We start from the raw sequence: 16,494 nt of genomic DNA, 5'->3' as shown, positions 1-16,494 counted from the left end.
TGAGGGACCTGCACAAAAGGAGGAACTCAGCAGAGGGAAAATCAGTCCCCAGCAGGTGCCACAGAGAGAATCAGCTTCTCCACCTGCAGGTAGAGGGGGCCAGGTGAGCCTGCCTGCCACGGAGCTCAAGTTTGGCCCAAATGCACAGCTACATGGGAAGGAGCGGGAGGGAGGGCTGGACAGACAGGCTGGGCAGTGCACGCAGGACCAGTGGGCAGGTCGCCCTGCTCGCCAGCCCACGCCCACCTGTGGCTGCACCTGGCTCACCTGCCTAGAGCAGGGAACCAATGATGCCAGCGTGAGGTCAAGAGCCTGCGGGGGGGGGGGGGAGGGGAGGAGCCAACTTGGCACTATAGACAGAACAGAACATGCCTGCAGAGTGGGACTACCTGGTCCATTCCACAACCTCCTGCGCCACCTTCCACTGGGTCAGCCACCTGGAGAACACATGCCAAGAATGACTGGTGGGTCTTATGAGAGACAGACCTTAAAAAAGAAGCATCCGAGGACACAGCTGGGGACTGATGGCGGCAGAGTCATTAGCATTGTTCCTTTGTAAGAACCTCACTGTACTGGGTAGCCCACTGGCTAGCCCTCGGGGCTTTTTTATTACCAAGCGTGCTTCACAGCAGACCAGGCAGAGCCAGTTCTGAGCCACGCAGGGGTCTAACTGCCTACATAAAAAAAAATACTGCATATGCTGTATTCATCCATTTTGAAAACATTTTATGATGGAATTTTTCAAACATACACCGAAGTGAAATGAACCCAATGGGCCATCAATCAACTTCAAATTTCCCACTCAGCCATTCTGGCTTCACTATACCTCCATCTGCTTTCCCCTTCTCCACTGGGTTATTCCAAACTGGCTTTTATGCCAACCAGTGAGTCCTGGTGGCTCAATGGTTAAGCACACGGCTGCTAACCAAAAGGTGGGTGGTTCAGACTCACCCAGCAGCTCTGCAGGAGAGAGACCTGGCGATCTGCTCCCATAAAGACGACAGCCCAGAAAACCCTATGGGACAGTTCCACTCTGTCACACTGGGGTCACTATGAGTCAGAATCTACTTGATGCCACCTAACGACAACAACTTTGTGCTAACCAAATAGAGATTTAATGTCAGAACAAGGAAGGGTCCCCCAGGGTCACATTCTGCACTATTACAGGTTTGCAGTTCAAACCTACCCGGAGGTTCCCCAGAAGAAAGGCCTGGCACTCTGCTCCTGTAAAGCTCACAGCCAAGAAAACCCTATGGAGCAGTTCTACTCTGAATCACATGGAGTCGTCATGAGTTGGAATCGATCCCACGGCAACGGGTTTGTCTTTTTTAAAATTTTTTATTACACCCTTGGCTGCTCACCAAAAAGTTGGAGGCTCGATTCTACCCAGAGGCACCTCAGAGGAAAGGCTTGGTGATCTACTTCCATCAAGTCAGCCCCTGAAAGCCCTACGGAGCACAGTCCTACTGCGACAGGTGTGGGGTTTCCGTGAGTCGGGGTCAGCTCGACAGCAGCGCGTGGGGGATATACTCAAAAAACCATTTTTTCATTATAAAGTTAGTATAATCCCAGCATAATATTTTTGAAAATGGAGAAAAGAAAAAAAATTACTCATAACCACATGACTCTAACATTTGGCCTATCTTACCCTAGACCTGCGCTGTCCAATAAAGTGGCCACTGGCCGTGTATGCTATTTGAATTTAGATTTAATTAATACTACATAAAATTAAAAATTCAGTGCCTCAGTCACTGGCAGCATTTCAAGTGCTCGCAGACACACGTGGCTGTCAACATGGCTACCGTATCAGATGACAGATATGGAGTATCTCCATCATGGAGGGAAGGATTCTATGGGGAAAATATTAAACGACGCAGGAAGCATCAAAAGAAGATGGAAGGAATACACAGAGTCATTATACCAAAAAGAATTAGTTAACATTTACCATTTCAAGAGGTGGCCTATGATCAGGAACCGATGGTACTGAAGGAAGAAGTCCAAGCTGCACTGAAGGCATTGGCGAAAAACAGGAATTGACAGAGCATCAATTGAGATGTCTCAACAAACAGATGCAGCGCTGGAGGTGCTCACTCGTCTATGCCAAGAAATTTGGAAGACAGCTAGCTACCTGGCGAACCAACTAGAAGAGATCTATATTTATGCCTATTCCCAAGAAAGGTGATCCAGCCGAATGTGGAAATTATAGAACAATATCATTAATATCACACGCAAGCAAAATTTTGCTGAAGATTATTCAAAAGCGGCTGCAGCAGTATGTCAACAGGGAACTGCCACAAATTCAGGCCGGTTTCAGAAGAGGACGTGGAACCAGGGATATCACTGCTGATGTCAGATGGATCCTGGCTGAAAGCAGAGAATACCAGAAGGATGTTTACCTGTGCTTTACTGACTATGCAAAGGCATTCGACTGTGTGGATCATAACAAATTATGGGTAACATTGGGAAGAATGGGAATTCCAGAACACTTAATTGTGCTCAAGAGGAACCTGTACATAGATCAAGAGGCAGCTGATGGAACAGAACAAGAGGATACTGCGTGCTTAAAGGCAGGGAAGGTGTGCGTCAGGGTTGTATCCATTCACCAAACCTATTCGATCTGTATGCTGAGCAAATAATCTGAGAAGCTGGACTGTATGAAGAAGAACGGGGCATCAGGATTGGAGGAAGACTCATTAACAACCTGGGTTATGCAGATGACACAACCTTGCTTGCTGAAAGTGAAGAGGACTTGGAGCACTTACTGATGAAGATCAAAGACCACAGCCTTCAGTATGGACTGCACCTCAACATAAAGAAAATGAAAATCCTCACAACTGGACCAATAAGCCATGTCATGATAAATGGAGAAAAGATTGAAGCTGTCAAAGATTTCATCTTACTTGGATCCACAATCAACACCCAAGGAAGCAGCAGCGAAGAAATTAAAAGACTCATTGCACTGGGCAAATCTGCTGCAAAGGACCTCTTTAAAGTGTTGAAAAGCAAAGATGTCACCTTGAAGACTAAGGTGCGCCTGATCCAAGCTATGGTGTTTTCAATCGCATCATATGCATGTGAGAGCTGGACAACAAATAAGGAAGACTGAAGAAGAATTGATGCTTTTGGCAAAGAATATTGAATATACCATGGACTGCCAAAAGAATGAACAAATCTGTCTTGGAAGAAGTACAACCAGAACGCTCCTTAGAAGCAAGGATGGCAAGATGGCAGTTTACATACCTTGGACATGTTGTCAGAGGGATCAGTCCCTGGAGAAGGATATCATGCTTGGTAAAATACAGGGTCAGTGGAAAAGAGGAAGACCTTCAACGAGATGGATTGACACAGTGGCTGCAACAATGGACTCGAGCATAATAACGATTGTGAGCATGGCGCAGGACTGGGCAGTGTTTCATTCTGTGGTACGTAGGGTTGCTGTGAGTCAGAACCAACTTGAAGGCTCCTAACAACAACAACCATCATGGTGCAAAATTCCAGTGGGAGATGCCGTTCTAGACTGCCCCATTCATGCATCTTTTAGGCCTTTTAATATAGTTTAATCATATTGTGAGAAGCCCTGGTGGCGCAACAGTTAAGCGCTCGGCTACTAACTGAAAGGACAGCAGTTTGAACCCACCAATGGCTCCGTGGGAGAAAAGACCTGACGATCTGCTCCCGTAAGGATCACAGCCTAGCCCTAGGAAGCCCTATGGGGCAGTTCTACTCTGTCACATGCAGCTGCTATGAGCCGGAATCGATTTGACGACACCCAACAACAACCATATTGTGCACATAATTCGCTAGCTTTTTTCTCTTGATCTACTGTAAATATTTCCAGGTTGTAGCAGCACAGTCTTTATAAATACTGCACCCTCTCCCACCTGGTAGTACAGAGGTTCGGAATCTTTTCAGGGTCACAGACCCTTTAGGGAGTCAAATGGCGCCCCCTCTTCAGACAATGCAGGCCCATGAGCACACACAAAGTGGCATGTCTTAAGGAGTTCATGAGCCCAGTTAAAACCCCTTGATCTAGATTGAACAGGCCCATGGAACAAAACAAGACTAAAAGGAGGCACCAGCCCAGGGGCGGGGACTAAAAGGCAGGAGGGGACAGGAAAGCTGGTAATAGGGAACCCAGGGTTGAAAAGGGAGAATGTTGACATGTCACGGGGTTGTTAACCAATGACATACAACAATGTGTGTACTGTTTGATGAGAAACTAGTCTGTTCTTTAAACCTTCATCTAAAGTTCAATAAAAATAAATAAATAATAATTAAAAAACAAACCTTGATCTAGTAGATGAACCTTTATTAAGGTACCTACTTCTCTATTGTCAGGAGTCCCTGGGTGGTGCAAATGGTTAAGCACTCAACTACTATCCATAAAAGTTGTTGATTCAAACCCCCCCAGAGGAGACTCAAGAAAGGCCTGGCAATCCGCTTCTGAAAGGTCACAGCCTTGAAAACCACATGGAATGCAATTCTACCCTGCGGCATGTGAGGTTCTCATGTGTTGGGATCAACTCAACAACAACTGGTTTTCTACTGTTGGATAGTTAGGCTCTTTTCCCTTTTACCCCCGTTACAAAGAATACCATGATGAACATCTTTATGCAATTTTTTTTTTCCCCACCTCATATTTGGACGATTTATTAGGGTGAGTTCCAGAGGAAACATGACTTAGAGAGTAGGATCTGTGTTTCAGTTCTTCACATATGTCACCAATGACTTGTCTCTGGTCACATGGGAGTGCCAGTTACATGACACCTTCACCCAACTGGACAGAAACTAATGACAGGCTATCCACCAACTGTCTGTGGTCATCCTCATCTTCATCACCGCCTTGGCCTCGGTGTCTGGCATTCTGGGAGATGCAGGCCAAGAGAACAACGGAAACCCAACCCTGCTCTTTAAAAGCTTGAGCCCTCGGCCACTGGGGGTCCATGATGATGAGCCTGCGGCCACAGCTCTGCCAGCCACCTAATCGGCCGCTTCCTCCATCCCCCAAATACACCTGGGTGCCCACTGAGTCAAGGAGGACCCTGTCCTTCACTGTGCCGGGGCCACAGGGGACCAAGAAGGAGATCCAGGACAGGAGCCGGGACTCCGCCTGCTGTAACCCACCAGAGAAGTTCAAAAGGGGCTAGTGTGAACGTGGAAAGCCCAGGGCCCGCCGCCATTTTTATAAATCACTCAGTCCTCCTGGGAACCACCTGCCAGGAGACACATGCTGGGGTGACTCTGGGATCCCTCGCCATCCCCAGCCTGATGCTCAGGCTCCACGTGTAGTTCTCCAGATCTGCCACCAGAGAGGTCCTGTGAGCCAGCCTCCTACTGTCCCCTGTGGTGGGGGTGGGGGAGGGGGATTCAACTCTCAATTAAACTGCTGTTGCTGTTAGTTGCCATCTACGCCTCTAGTCGGCTCTGACTCATTAGGAGTCTCTCATTCCAGGAATGGAGACCGTGGATGGTGCAAAGAGTTAACGTGCTCAGTTGCTAACAGAAAGGCTGGAAGTTTGAATCCACCCAGAGGAGACGTGGAAGAAAGGCCTGGCAGTCTACTTCTGAAAAATCAGCCATGGAAAACCCTATGGAGCACAGCTCTACTCTGACACACGAGGTCACCATGAGTCGGAGTCAATTCAATGGCAACATTTTTTTATTCCAGGAGTAGCTACAGTGCCTGCCAGTCTTCCAGGCCAGCACTCCCCACCCCAGTGAGGCATGTGGCTCAGCTGGAATGCTGGTGCTTGGGGACCTCAGCCCTGGCGCCCCTCTCTGCCTGTGTCACACAACCACACCTCCCTCCCTGTTGTCTGGTCCACAGCGGCAGTTCTCGCCCTGGCTGTACTTGGAACCTCCTGGGGGGGTAACAAAGGCATAGATGTCTGAGCCCCACCCTCAGGGACTTGAATCTAATTGGTCTGGGGGGACCTGGTCACTGGGATTTTAAAAGCTGCACGGGGGTTTGCAGGAGCAGCCCAGGCTCGAGCAGCCCAGGCTCAAGCCCCCCTCTATGGTGTCCATGCAGGCAGCCCTCTGGTCCATCTCTGCGGAGGGGCTAGGGGTCCAGAAGGAGCCCAGGGGTGCCCTTTGCTTCCAGGGTTTGCTGCCTGGTGGGAAGACCAGCATCGCACATGCTGCTATGTGAAGAACAGGAAGTAAGTGAATGTGCCCTGCATGGACTCACGTCTGAGCACCCAGACCTGGCTCAGCTCACAGATCCATCACCTGGGAAAATGCAGATTCCAGGGCCCGCCCAGCCCCTCGGAAGCCATATCTTCATTTATTTGAAAGCTCCCCAAGGCCTCTCATCATGGCTGGGTCCAGAAGACCGTGTCTCCAGGTGTAGCTACAGTGCCTGCCAGTCTTCCAGGCCAGCACTCCCCACCCCAGTGAGGCATGTGGCTCAGCTGGAATGCTGGTGCTTGGGGACCTCAGCCCTGGCGCCCCTCTCTGCCTGTGTCACATCTTGCCTCAGAGAGAGGCTTTTCCAAGACAGCCCCCGAGGAGGAGGGAGGCCATCTCTCTGCATCTTGCTCCAGCACAAGGCTGCTCTTGGCCTCATCTAGCCAGCCCCGCACGGCCCTCGGTCTGAGGCAATCAGCACCTCTTAACAACGGATCATTCTTTGTGGTGGGAGCTGTCCTGTGCCTTGCAGGGGGTTAAGTGGCACCCCGGCCTCCATCCACTAGATGCCAGCAGCTCCCACCCCCCAGTCGCAACAATCAAAACTGTCTCCTGACACTGCCGCCCATCCCTTGTGGACAGAACTGGCCCAGGTGAGAACCACTGCTTAGGGGCAGCGGGAGATCCTGGGCCTCAGAACTGCGTGAATGGTCCCCTGTCCCGGGGCAAGTCTCACATGCAGCCACGGTGGGGGGAATAAAAACGGGATCTAGGGGTAAATTTTCATCACCCCATAAAATGGATAATCCTGTTCTCATTTTACAAACAAGGAAACTGAGGCTCCAAGCAGATCAGTCACCTTCCCAGGCTCACAGCCACCCAGCCGATTCCCAATCCAAGCTCCTGGGTGAGGCTGGGCTGCTGTCCAGAGAGATGAACTTGAAGTCCACAGCCTGGGTTCTAATTCTGGTTCTGTCCCCTGGGCTCTCAGTCAGGGGGACCCTGAGGGTGGTGCTGGGCTGCCTGCAGGTACCCACAGTACCGCTGCACTGCCCATGTGGCACCACCAGGGGGCGCTCTGACAAAGCCAGCTGGCCAGACCCTGAAGGGCTGGAGTTTCATCCCCAGCCTGGGTCCAAACCCCGCGGCACAGTTCAGCCAGCCTCATCATGGCCCTGGGGTCCTCGGTTCCAGCTGACTGAATGCGCTCTCAAATACTTCAGGGAAATGTTACCAGTTCACCCTTGGGCTTTAATGGACCAAATCTTAAAGGGATAAAATCAGGAAAGACTCCATCTCGAATTCCTTCCTGCTGAGCCACGGAACGTTTCGGTGTCCCCATACCTGGCTGCTTGCTCTCTGATTGTCCTCAGTCGGGCGTAACATTATGTGCTCATCTCTGGCACTGGACCCAGAGGAGCTCAATCCCAGCTCCACTAGCTCAGCGACCTCCGACAGCTATTTAACTTCTCCAAGCCTCAGTTTCCCCTTCTATACAATGGGGACAACATTAGCACCTGCCACACAGGGATGGTCACTGAGACGGGTCAACACAGAGCACATGTTCGCCCATAGCTTAATGATTAACTGCAGACTGACTAATGTCAGCTGTTACTATTGTTTATTGTTATCACCACTGTTTGACTAAGGAGAGCCATGGGAAGGGCTGGTGGAAGTCAGATGTGGCCCCATTGGGTGCTTGTTCTGGCTGGTGAGCTGGTGCAACCCTGTGGTTAACAGCATTGGGGTGCCCATCTCTGGAGAACCCGAGCCTGGAGAATCGCTGTGATACTGGGTGGTGGCCACCATGACGCCATAGCTCCCAGGGAGCCAAGCAGGGCAGAGGTCAACCCTCCCCCTCCCAGCAAGCAAGCCAGCGTGTTCAGGCGCTCTGCGCCCCCGGGCAGCGTATGGCCACCCCGAGTAGGGCAAACGCTGCCAGCACTTCCTCTGGGCCATGTTCCACTGGCCCAGCAGAGGTGAACAGCAGAACACAGACAGGCTAAGGTTCCCAGGGCCTGGTGGGCTGGGCCATGTGCCTGCTGTGGCTGCCAGGGGTGTGCCGTGGGGCCTGGGGTGGACACAGCAGCAAGACTGGGCCTCAACCACCCTCGTAAGCCCTCAGGCCGCTCCCCGGGCCTCTGGGGCATTTGCTTGGAGGCTGTGGGGTAACCACAACTCCCAGTCCCCCCTGTGATAAGAGTATTACCACATTTTTATGCAAATATGTCAATTTTTTTTGGCATGTGTGTAACCATCGTCCCCTCCCCCCTGCCAAGGTATTTTCATGAGCATACCATGCTAATTTTTTCTTTTAAACAGCAACATGTAAAAAAAATTGGCATAGCAGAGTTTACAAAAATACCTTGAGGCAGGAGGGAGCAGTTGGCAAACAAACATAGAAGGCAAGCATTATTTGCGTAAAAATACAGTAGAGCCCAAGACCCCTGGAAGCCTGGCCAGGGGCTTAGCCTCGGTCATGGGCTGGTGGGACCTGGCAGTGACTGTTCGGCCCTCCGTCAGGGTGTGGGGTTGAGACCCCTGCCTTGGTAGGGCATGACATCACGGGTACAGTGGTGCAGCCCCTCGGCCACCCTAGGGAGACCTGGGGCCTGGCGACCTGAGCAGCAGGCCTTCTCAATGGCCCAACACCCCAAGGCCAGGCCTATGGGGCCCACTCAGGAGCCCAAGACCAAAGGTCAAGGAACTCACCTGCCTTCGCTTTCCAGAAACACGGAGCTGCTGCTCTCGGCAAGCGCAGCACTGATGGGTGAGAGGCAGAAGGGTGAGGAGAATGCATCGGAGTCGGAGTCAAAGGAGCTGTCCCCGCTCACGCCCTCGGCCGACAGCTCCAGGGAGCCCTCCTCCTCGCCAGTCTCAGGCCGTGGCCCCTGCCCCTCCTCGGTCCCATCCTGTGAGCCGACTGTGGACAGGATGCCAGAGTCGCTGTGGGTGGGCTGCGAGGCCAGGAGGGCACCATCCACGCCCAGGCCTGGGGCCAGATTCTCCCCATCCCCCGATAAAGGGCTGCTGGGCACAGCGTCCTGGGTGCTCTGGGCCACCACCAGGACATCCTCATCTTTGGGGGTCAGGGTTGGCCGAGGCTCCTTGGGCGAGGCCTGGCAGGGGCCCTCCAAGCTCTGGGTGCGCCGGGCCCGTGGTCGGGGGGCCTTGCGCACGGGTGAGCTCTCGGGAGTGATGTAGCGCAGTGCTTCCTCATCCTGCCTCTGGATCCGAGAGTTGGGGACCCACGCAAGGATGAGGGTGGTCCCCAGCAGCTCATCCTTCTCCATGTACAGGCACAGGTACCCTGTGAGAGGCCAGGGATGGCAGTTAGGGAGAGTGGCGTGCTGGCATGGACATGCCAGGGCCCTCAGCTTGTTTCTGGTAGAGCCCCCGCCCTGTTTTGTAAACGCATCATAAGGGTAGAACACGCAGCTTCAAAGTGCGCCAAAGCCATTGGCGTTTTCTAAACACACTCTCTTGAGGGCTCCGTTCCAGCATATCCAGGCCTGGGTCCCTGTGCAGCACCCGGCCCAGGGTGGGGCGGGGCCACCCTGTGTTCAGAGCTCCCCCATCCTGTCTGGCCCACTATCGAAGGGCCAAGTCCTGCCTGCCGTCCAGCCCCCAGCCCTGGGTCAGCATTGTTAGGAGGGATGAAGGCTGGAGACTTGCTTTCAATTTCATAAAAAGAAGACATCCAGAATGGCAGCGTTTGGGCTTCCCAGTCGGCCTTGGCCATCTTGGGGTGTTTTTTGGTTTTTTAATTGCGGTTTTTGGAAGAAGGGGTCATTTTTTAAGGTTGCTTGTTGAACACCGATGTCACACCCTGGGTCACTGACAGACGGGAGAGTGAGCTATCCAAAGCCAGTGGCTAGTCAGGGGTCAGTGACACTGTCAACCCAGGTGGGCTCTCTGGGCTCCTGGGCGCTCCGTTCAGGGGAAAGGGGCACAACCGAGCCATTCCAGGACACCCTGACTCCTGGGCCTGTCTCACCAATCCCACCACATCTCTACAGGAGTGGGGCATCCTCTGCCACATCTCTTGGGGTCCTGGCTCTGGGGGTAACCCCGGAATCTCCTTACCGCCACTCCTGCTTCCGAAGAGGCTGGAAAGCCCACAGAACATAAGCCAGTTGTGCATAAGTGTGATGTGAGAGTGAGGCCTATGGGGTTTCCACACCCTCAAATCACAGAGCTTTGACATCAGGAATCAAGCCCCAGAGCACTGCTGCCTGGATCATTGCCCCCCACCCCATCGCCACCCTAAGACCACCGTAAGACCACTGCCTCTAGGACCATGACTCCCTGGACCACTGCTCCCCAGCACTCTCTCTCTCCATCCCTCCACCTTCCACCGGCAACATGAACACCTCACGAATGTCTCACGAACGTCTCAAAGTCTGCTACTCTTATTTTTTGTTTTATACTCAGTCACGAACCTGGGCCCTCTGGCCCTCCCAAGCAGTGCACCTCCCCTGGGGGTGAGGAATCCACAGGATTGAGGGGACAAGCCACCCAGAGCCTGCCCCCGTTCCAGAGCACATTGCAGGTACCCAGGACCCAGAATTCCCTGCCACACATGCAAAGTCAGCTTCCTGGTCCTGCGTGGGGGGCTTCTGCACCTGAGCCATTTGTGGGGGCTACGGACAGACACACAAGCCACTGTCATCACAGAAAACAGCTCCCCACCTGAGCTGTTTGTGGGGGCTGTGGACAGATACACAAGCCACTGTCATCACAGAAAACTTCTCCCCACCCCAGGGACTAAGCAGTCACCATGTGTGAATGTCCCAGGAACGGCCCAGGAAATAGTGAACCCCAGTGTCAAGGAGTCCATGGAAAGGGCCCTCGTCTGTCCCCATTCCTGCAGACCCGCTGGGAACTGTCTTCCCTCATTCAGAGCAGTGGGGTGACAGGACAGAGATGGACAGGACAGACCATCTCACCAGGAATTCCACCCATCCCTCCAGACTCCAGTCCTGGCCCTAGGCTCCACACTGTTCTGATCTAGCCCTCTAGGCCGAAGAGGGAGAGTGGGAAGATGGGGTGGGTCGTGACTCCAGAACCCAGCAGGTGGGCAAGGGTGACACAGTGTCCAGCAGGGGAGGGGTCCCACTTCCCAGGTCCCGGGGCAGTGGGGCAACCTGCCCGGCCAGCCCTTTGGTGTCTGGCACCTTCTTCCCCTGGCACGGCTGCTGCCATCCCGCATGAGTCAGAGCTCACTGACCCCCATTACAGCCAAGCAAGTGAGCGCCAGAGGGGCGGTGAGACAGGACCCTCCAAGCCGCCCTCCTCCAGGCCCTGGTTCAGGAGGTGCCCCGCTCACCTGGGTGGTGCTCGCCTGGCCCCTGCAGCCCCTCGGGCAGGTGCACGCAGACATTGTTCTTGGAGTAGATGATCTCGCCACCTAGGACGGAGGGGGGCCCGCTGCAGCTGCCGCCGGGAGTGAGGGTCAGGAGGTCCGAGGCTTTAGAGGAGGCCCGGCGGAGGAGGCGGCCCAGAGACATTGCCAGGGAGATGTTTCCATTCTCCGCACACGTCAGCCCAGGTGGGGCGCGTCAAGACCTGCTGGAAGGACAGAGGAGATGCACCCAGGTCCCAGGCTTTGGGTGATGTGCCCAGGGCAGGTCCGTCTGCAGGGCATCAGCAGGCATGTGACGGAGGCTGGTTAACTAGGGGAGGGGTCCTGCCAGTGCAGGGCTAAATATAGGGCCAGCAGGGCCCTCGGCCTCAGCTGTTCTCTGCGGGGGCAGAGGCTGTCCTGGGCCCTGTAGGTTGTTTAGCAGCATCCCTGGACTCTGCCCGCTAGCTGCCAGTTGCATCACCACCCTCCTTGTGACACCCAAAAATCTTCCCAGATATTGCCAAATGTCCCCTGGGGTGCAAAATCGCCCCTCACTGAGAACCTCTGGATTAGAGGAATCCTGTTACCATCGTTGCTGCTGTTTGTTGCAAACGAAGTTAGCTCTGACTCACGTCGCCCTCATACATAAGAGAACAAAACACTGCCTAGTCCTGTGCCACCATGGCAATCTCATAAAAACCTTCAGGTTTCCTCTGTGCTCAGTTTTCAACACTGCGTCCATGCAAATAAGCCTTTCCTTCCTGAACTTCTCACCTCCATTGCCATGGTTCCTGGGGAATAATCTGGTTCTCCTTCCCGTCCTTCCCAGCCCCGCCTCCATCTGCCACCCACCCTATATGCTCTCTGCTTCCCAAAGCCCAGCTTTGGCATCCCAATACACTGATGGCTCCTATTAGCTAGGAAGTATGTCTCCTTTGAACCAGTCACATTTCAGTACATTGTGGCCAGGTGTGGCCCATGGCCTCCATATTAGGTGAGACACAAATATCTGAAGGACCCAAGTTTACATGCAATTCTTTTGTTTGTTTTTAATTTTTATTGTGCTTTAAGTGAAAGTTTACAAATCAAGTCAGTCTCTCATACAAAAATTTATATACGCCTTGCTATATACTCCTAATTGCTCTCCCTCTAATGAGACAGCCCGCTCCTTCCCTCTACTCTCTCTTTTCATGTCCATTCTGCCAGCTTCTGACCCCCTCTGCCCTCTCATCTTCCCTCCAGATAGGAGATGCCAACATAGTCTCAAGTGTCTACTTGATCCAAGCTCATTCCTCACCAGCATCTTACATGCAATTCTCTTAAAAAGTAACTTAGAAGCAAAAGGATTAGTATGCAGCATATATAAAGAACTCCCACAAATTCACTGCAAAAAGGAGCAATGTCCCAATAGATGAGTGGGTGATTTGCAGAAGAAAACTGAAGAGCTAAGAAACATTAGAAAGACGCCCAGCCTCAGTAGCAATCTGGGAAATGACAACTCAATACCCAATAAATTGGGAATTTTTTTTTTTTTTTTTTTAATTCTAAAAAGTCACATGTCAGAGAGGATGTAGGGAAAGAGAAACTCTCACGCATGCTGCATCTACTGTGTGGTAGAGGAGTGGTCTGGCTGTATCTGCACCGCTGAGGATGCCCAACCCAGAAAGTCCACTTTCGGGAAATATCCTAGAGTCATTCACACTGCAGGTTGTGGCCCTAGAGTGGGTCATGAAATCAATGTAAAGGGTCAAGACCAGCTGCTATGGATTGAACTGTGTCCCCTCAAAAGTTATGTGGAAATCCTAACCCCTGTACTTATAAATATGACTGTTTGCAAAGAGGGGTTTTCTTTTGTCATGCTGGTGTTCCTGGATCGTGCAAAGGGTTAAGCATGTAGCTACTAACTGAGAGGTTGAGGGTTCAAACCCACCCAGAAGTACCTTGGAAGAAAGGCCTGGCAATCTGCTTCCAAAAGGTCACAGCCATGAAAACACTATGGAACACACTTCTGCATACATGGGGCTGCTGTGAGTCAGAGTTCACGGATGGCAACAGGTTTTTTTTTTTCAAAAGTCGCGAGGTCAGATAATAAAGGCACGCAAAAAGAAATCCCCTTCCTTGAGAACAGCGACGTGCAATAGAAATATAAAGTGGGCCACATCTGCCATTTTAAACTTTGTGGAAGCCACATTGAAAGAAAAAGTAAAAAGAAACAAGTGAAATTCATTTTAATAATATATTTTATTTACCCTAGTATATCCAAAATGTTATCATTTCAGCATGTAATCGATATGAAAAAGTCAGTAAAGCGATGCTTTCTATTCTTCTTTACGTCTTCAAAATCTGGTGTTTTGCACTCCCAGCACATCTCCTTGGGACCAGTCACATTTCAGTGTGGCCCGTGGCCTCTGCATTGGGTAAGACACGAGCAGGCTGGAGCCCACCTCCTCTGCAGCCTCAGATGGTATTACTTAGTGTGATCGTCCTAATTACCAGCCATGGCTGCAAACAACTCTTGGCTGTTCCCCAAAATCAAAACCATCTTTAAGTGACGATGTTTTGCCACCACTGAAGATAATCAAAAGAATGTGCTGGAAGTTTTGAAGGGAATTGTAAGACAGAAGTGTGAAAAGCATTTCCCTGGTATCATCAGATTTGAAACCTCATGGCCCCTCTGTTGATTCATCCTAGAAGTACAGTTTTGCAAACAAGTAAGCTGACTCGGACAGTGAGTGGACCATGAGCCTTTGTCCTCCCCGGGCAGAGTTCCGGCTCCTACTCCACCCAGGCCCCCGAGTAGACAGGACAGTCCTGCCCTGTGAGTGTCCTAGAAAGACAACCATGCCTTCTAATAAGTCAGGTCGTGTTTATTACATGTGGTTGACTCATGGCGACCAATGTGTGCAGAGAAGAACTGTGCTCTGTAGGGTTTTCAAGGCTGTGACCTTTCAGAAGCAGATAGCCAGGCCTGTCTTCCAAGGCATCTCTAGGAGGACTTGAATTTCCAACCTTTTTGTTAGCAGCTCAGCACACTAAGAAGCCAAAAGTGGAGATAAACAGAGTCATGAAAACAACACTATTAATCCAAAAGTAGGAAGAAAAAGAGGGGGGAAGTAAACAAAGTGCAGCTGGAACATAAACAAAACCAGCAAGATGGCAGACTTTAACCCAACCAAGCTGGTAATTACGTTTAATGTGAGTAATCTAAAGTTACCAATTGTAAGATAGAGAATGACAAATCATATTAAAAAAGACCCAACTTTGTGCTGTCTACATGAAATCCACTTTAAATACGATCTGGAAGACAGGTTAAAAGTATTTAATGTAAAAAGATACGCCATGCAAATACCAATCAAAAGAAAGCTGAAGTGGCTATATTAATAGCAGACAAAGAAGACTTCAGAACAAGGAACATTACCAGGGACGAAGAGGGACGTTACATAATGACGTTGTCGCTGTTAGCTGCTGTACAGTCCCTTCCGACTCATGGAGAGCCCGTGTGTCACAGAGAGCTGTTCCATAGGGTTTTCAAGGCTGTGGCCTTTTGGAAGCAGGTCTCTAAGCCTGTCTTCCGAGGTGCCCCTGGGTGGGTTCGAACTGGCAACCTTTTCAGCGTACCTGTGCCTACCTTTTAGTTAATCGTTGAGTGCTTAACTGCCTACAATCCCAGGGACTCCTGTTAAAACTTAGCAACAATCATTTACTATTTTAAGACCATTCTCACACTTTTTTTGTTTTAGTGTATTTATTGTTTTGTGAGCCTATTTTATTTAAATCAAACCTGGTTCCCAACCACTGGTCTCCATCAAACTACAAGTAGAGAATCCTTCACCTACTTTTTGAAAACTTTTTTATTTTGTTGTTGTTGTTGTTGAGAGTATACACAGAACATATGCCAGTTCAACAATTTCTACATGTACAACTCAGTGACGCTGATTACATTCTTCAAATTGTGCAACCATTCTCATCCCCTTTTCCAAGTTGTTCCTCCCGCGTTGACATAAATTCACTGCCCCTAAATTCCTATCTAATCTTTCAAATTGCTGTTGTTAATTTGATCCCACATAGGTTCTTTAAAAGAGCACAAGGCTAAAGGCAGACAGTCTTTACTAATTAAGCTGAACTATTATTTGGTTTGAAGAAGACTTCAGGGGATATTTTTGGTTTAAGGTTAAAACTTTTTTTTTAATTATAAAACATGATCAGAGAAGTATAAAGAAAAAAAATGTACCTTAAATCTCACAATTCAAAAATATTTTGGTATATTTTCCACTGTCTTTTATCTTTTAAAAAAGAAAGAAAGAAAAAAAAACCATGGGAATTATGCCATATCTTGCTTCTATTTAGCATATGTCTATTTTCCCATGTCATTAACAAATTTAAAAATTCAAAATGCAAACCCTCCATCTTAATAGCTGTACGTATTACATGGATGTCCTATTCGTGAGCCAGTCACCACTGTTGGACATTTGGGTACCAAACAGTTATTTAAATAATAAACCTCTACATTTTTATATATAAATCTTCATCTTTAATCTCATCGTTTCCTTAGGATAATTCCTGGGATTCGTAATTATTTCCCTGGGAAGATATGCTGGACTCCCGACACAGAATGCAAGTAGATTTCCAAAATGGTACCAGAATCAGCAGGGATTTAAATCTTTTCCACTTCAGTAATTGAAAAGTGGTTTTTCAATTATTAGTTCACTTAATCAGATTGTCCTATGTTTATTAAATATTCATATTCATCCTGTGAATTGTTATGTTGCTGTGCTTTCTCAATTTTTCTGCTGGGGTGTCTTAGTCATCTAGTGCTGCTATAACAGAAATACCACAGTGGGTGTCTTAGTTACCTAGTGCTGCTATAACAGAAATACCACAGTGGGTGTCTTAGTTACCTAGCGCTGCTATAACAGAAATACCACAAATGGATAGCTTTAGCAAAGGGAAATTTATCATCTCACAGTCTAGGAGGCCAGAAGTCTGAATTCAGGGTGCAGCTCCAGGGGGAAGCTTTC

At 50.1% G+C, this 16,494-nt stretch overlaps 1 protein-coding gene across 13 annotated transcripts in view; it reads right to left on the bottom strand.

Annotated features, from left to right (window-relative positions):
- TBC1D16 (TBC1 domain family member 16) overlaps positions 1 to 16,494 on the bottom strand; it is a 102,431-nt gene that overhangs the window by 70,480 nt on the left and 15,457 nt on the right. For 12 of the 13 annotated variants that reach the window (XM_064270610.1, XM_064270613.1, XM_064270612.1 and 9 more), the window contains exons 2-3: positions 11,459 to 11,697; positions 8,842 to 9,439 (exon numbers count right to left, since the gene is read on the bottom strand). In XM_064270610.1, coding sequence (XP_064126680.1) covers positions 8,842 to 9,439; positions 11,459 to 11,639 — 779 coding nt within the window. In that variant the 5' untranslated portion in view covers positions 11,640 to 11,697. Of the gene's footprint in view, positions 1 to 8,841; positions 9,440 to 11,458; positions 11,701 to 16,494 lie in introns of all 13 variants that reach the window. The other variant, XM_064270611.1, reaches the window with a different exon arrangement.

This window comes from Loxodonta africana, chromosome 18 (genome assembly GCF_030014295.1).
Source record: "Loxodonta africana isolate mLoxAfr1 chromosome 18, mLoxAfr1.hap2, whole genome shotgun sequence".
Taxonomy (NCBI): domain Eukaryota; kingdom Metazoa; phylum Chordata; class Mammalia; order Proboscidea; family Elephantidae; genus Loxodonta; species Loxodonta africana.
Note: the sequence above shows the minus strand (reverse complement) of the source record. Positions and strands in the feature narration are given on the sequence as shown.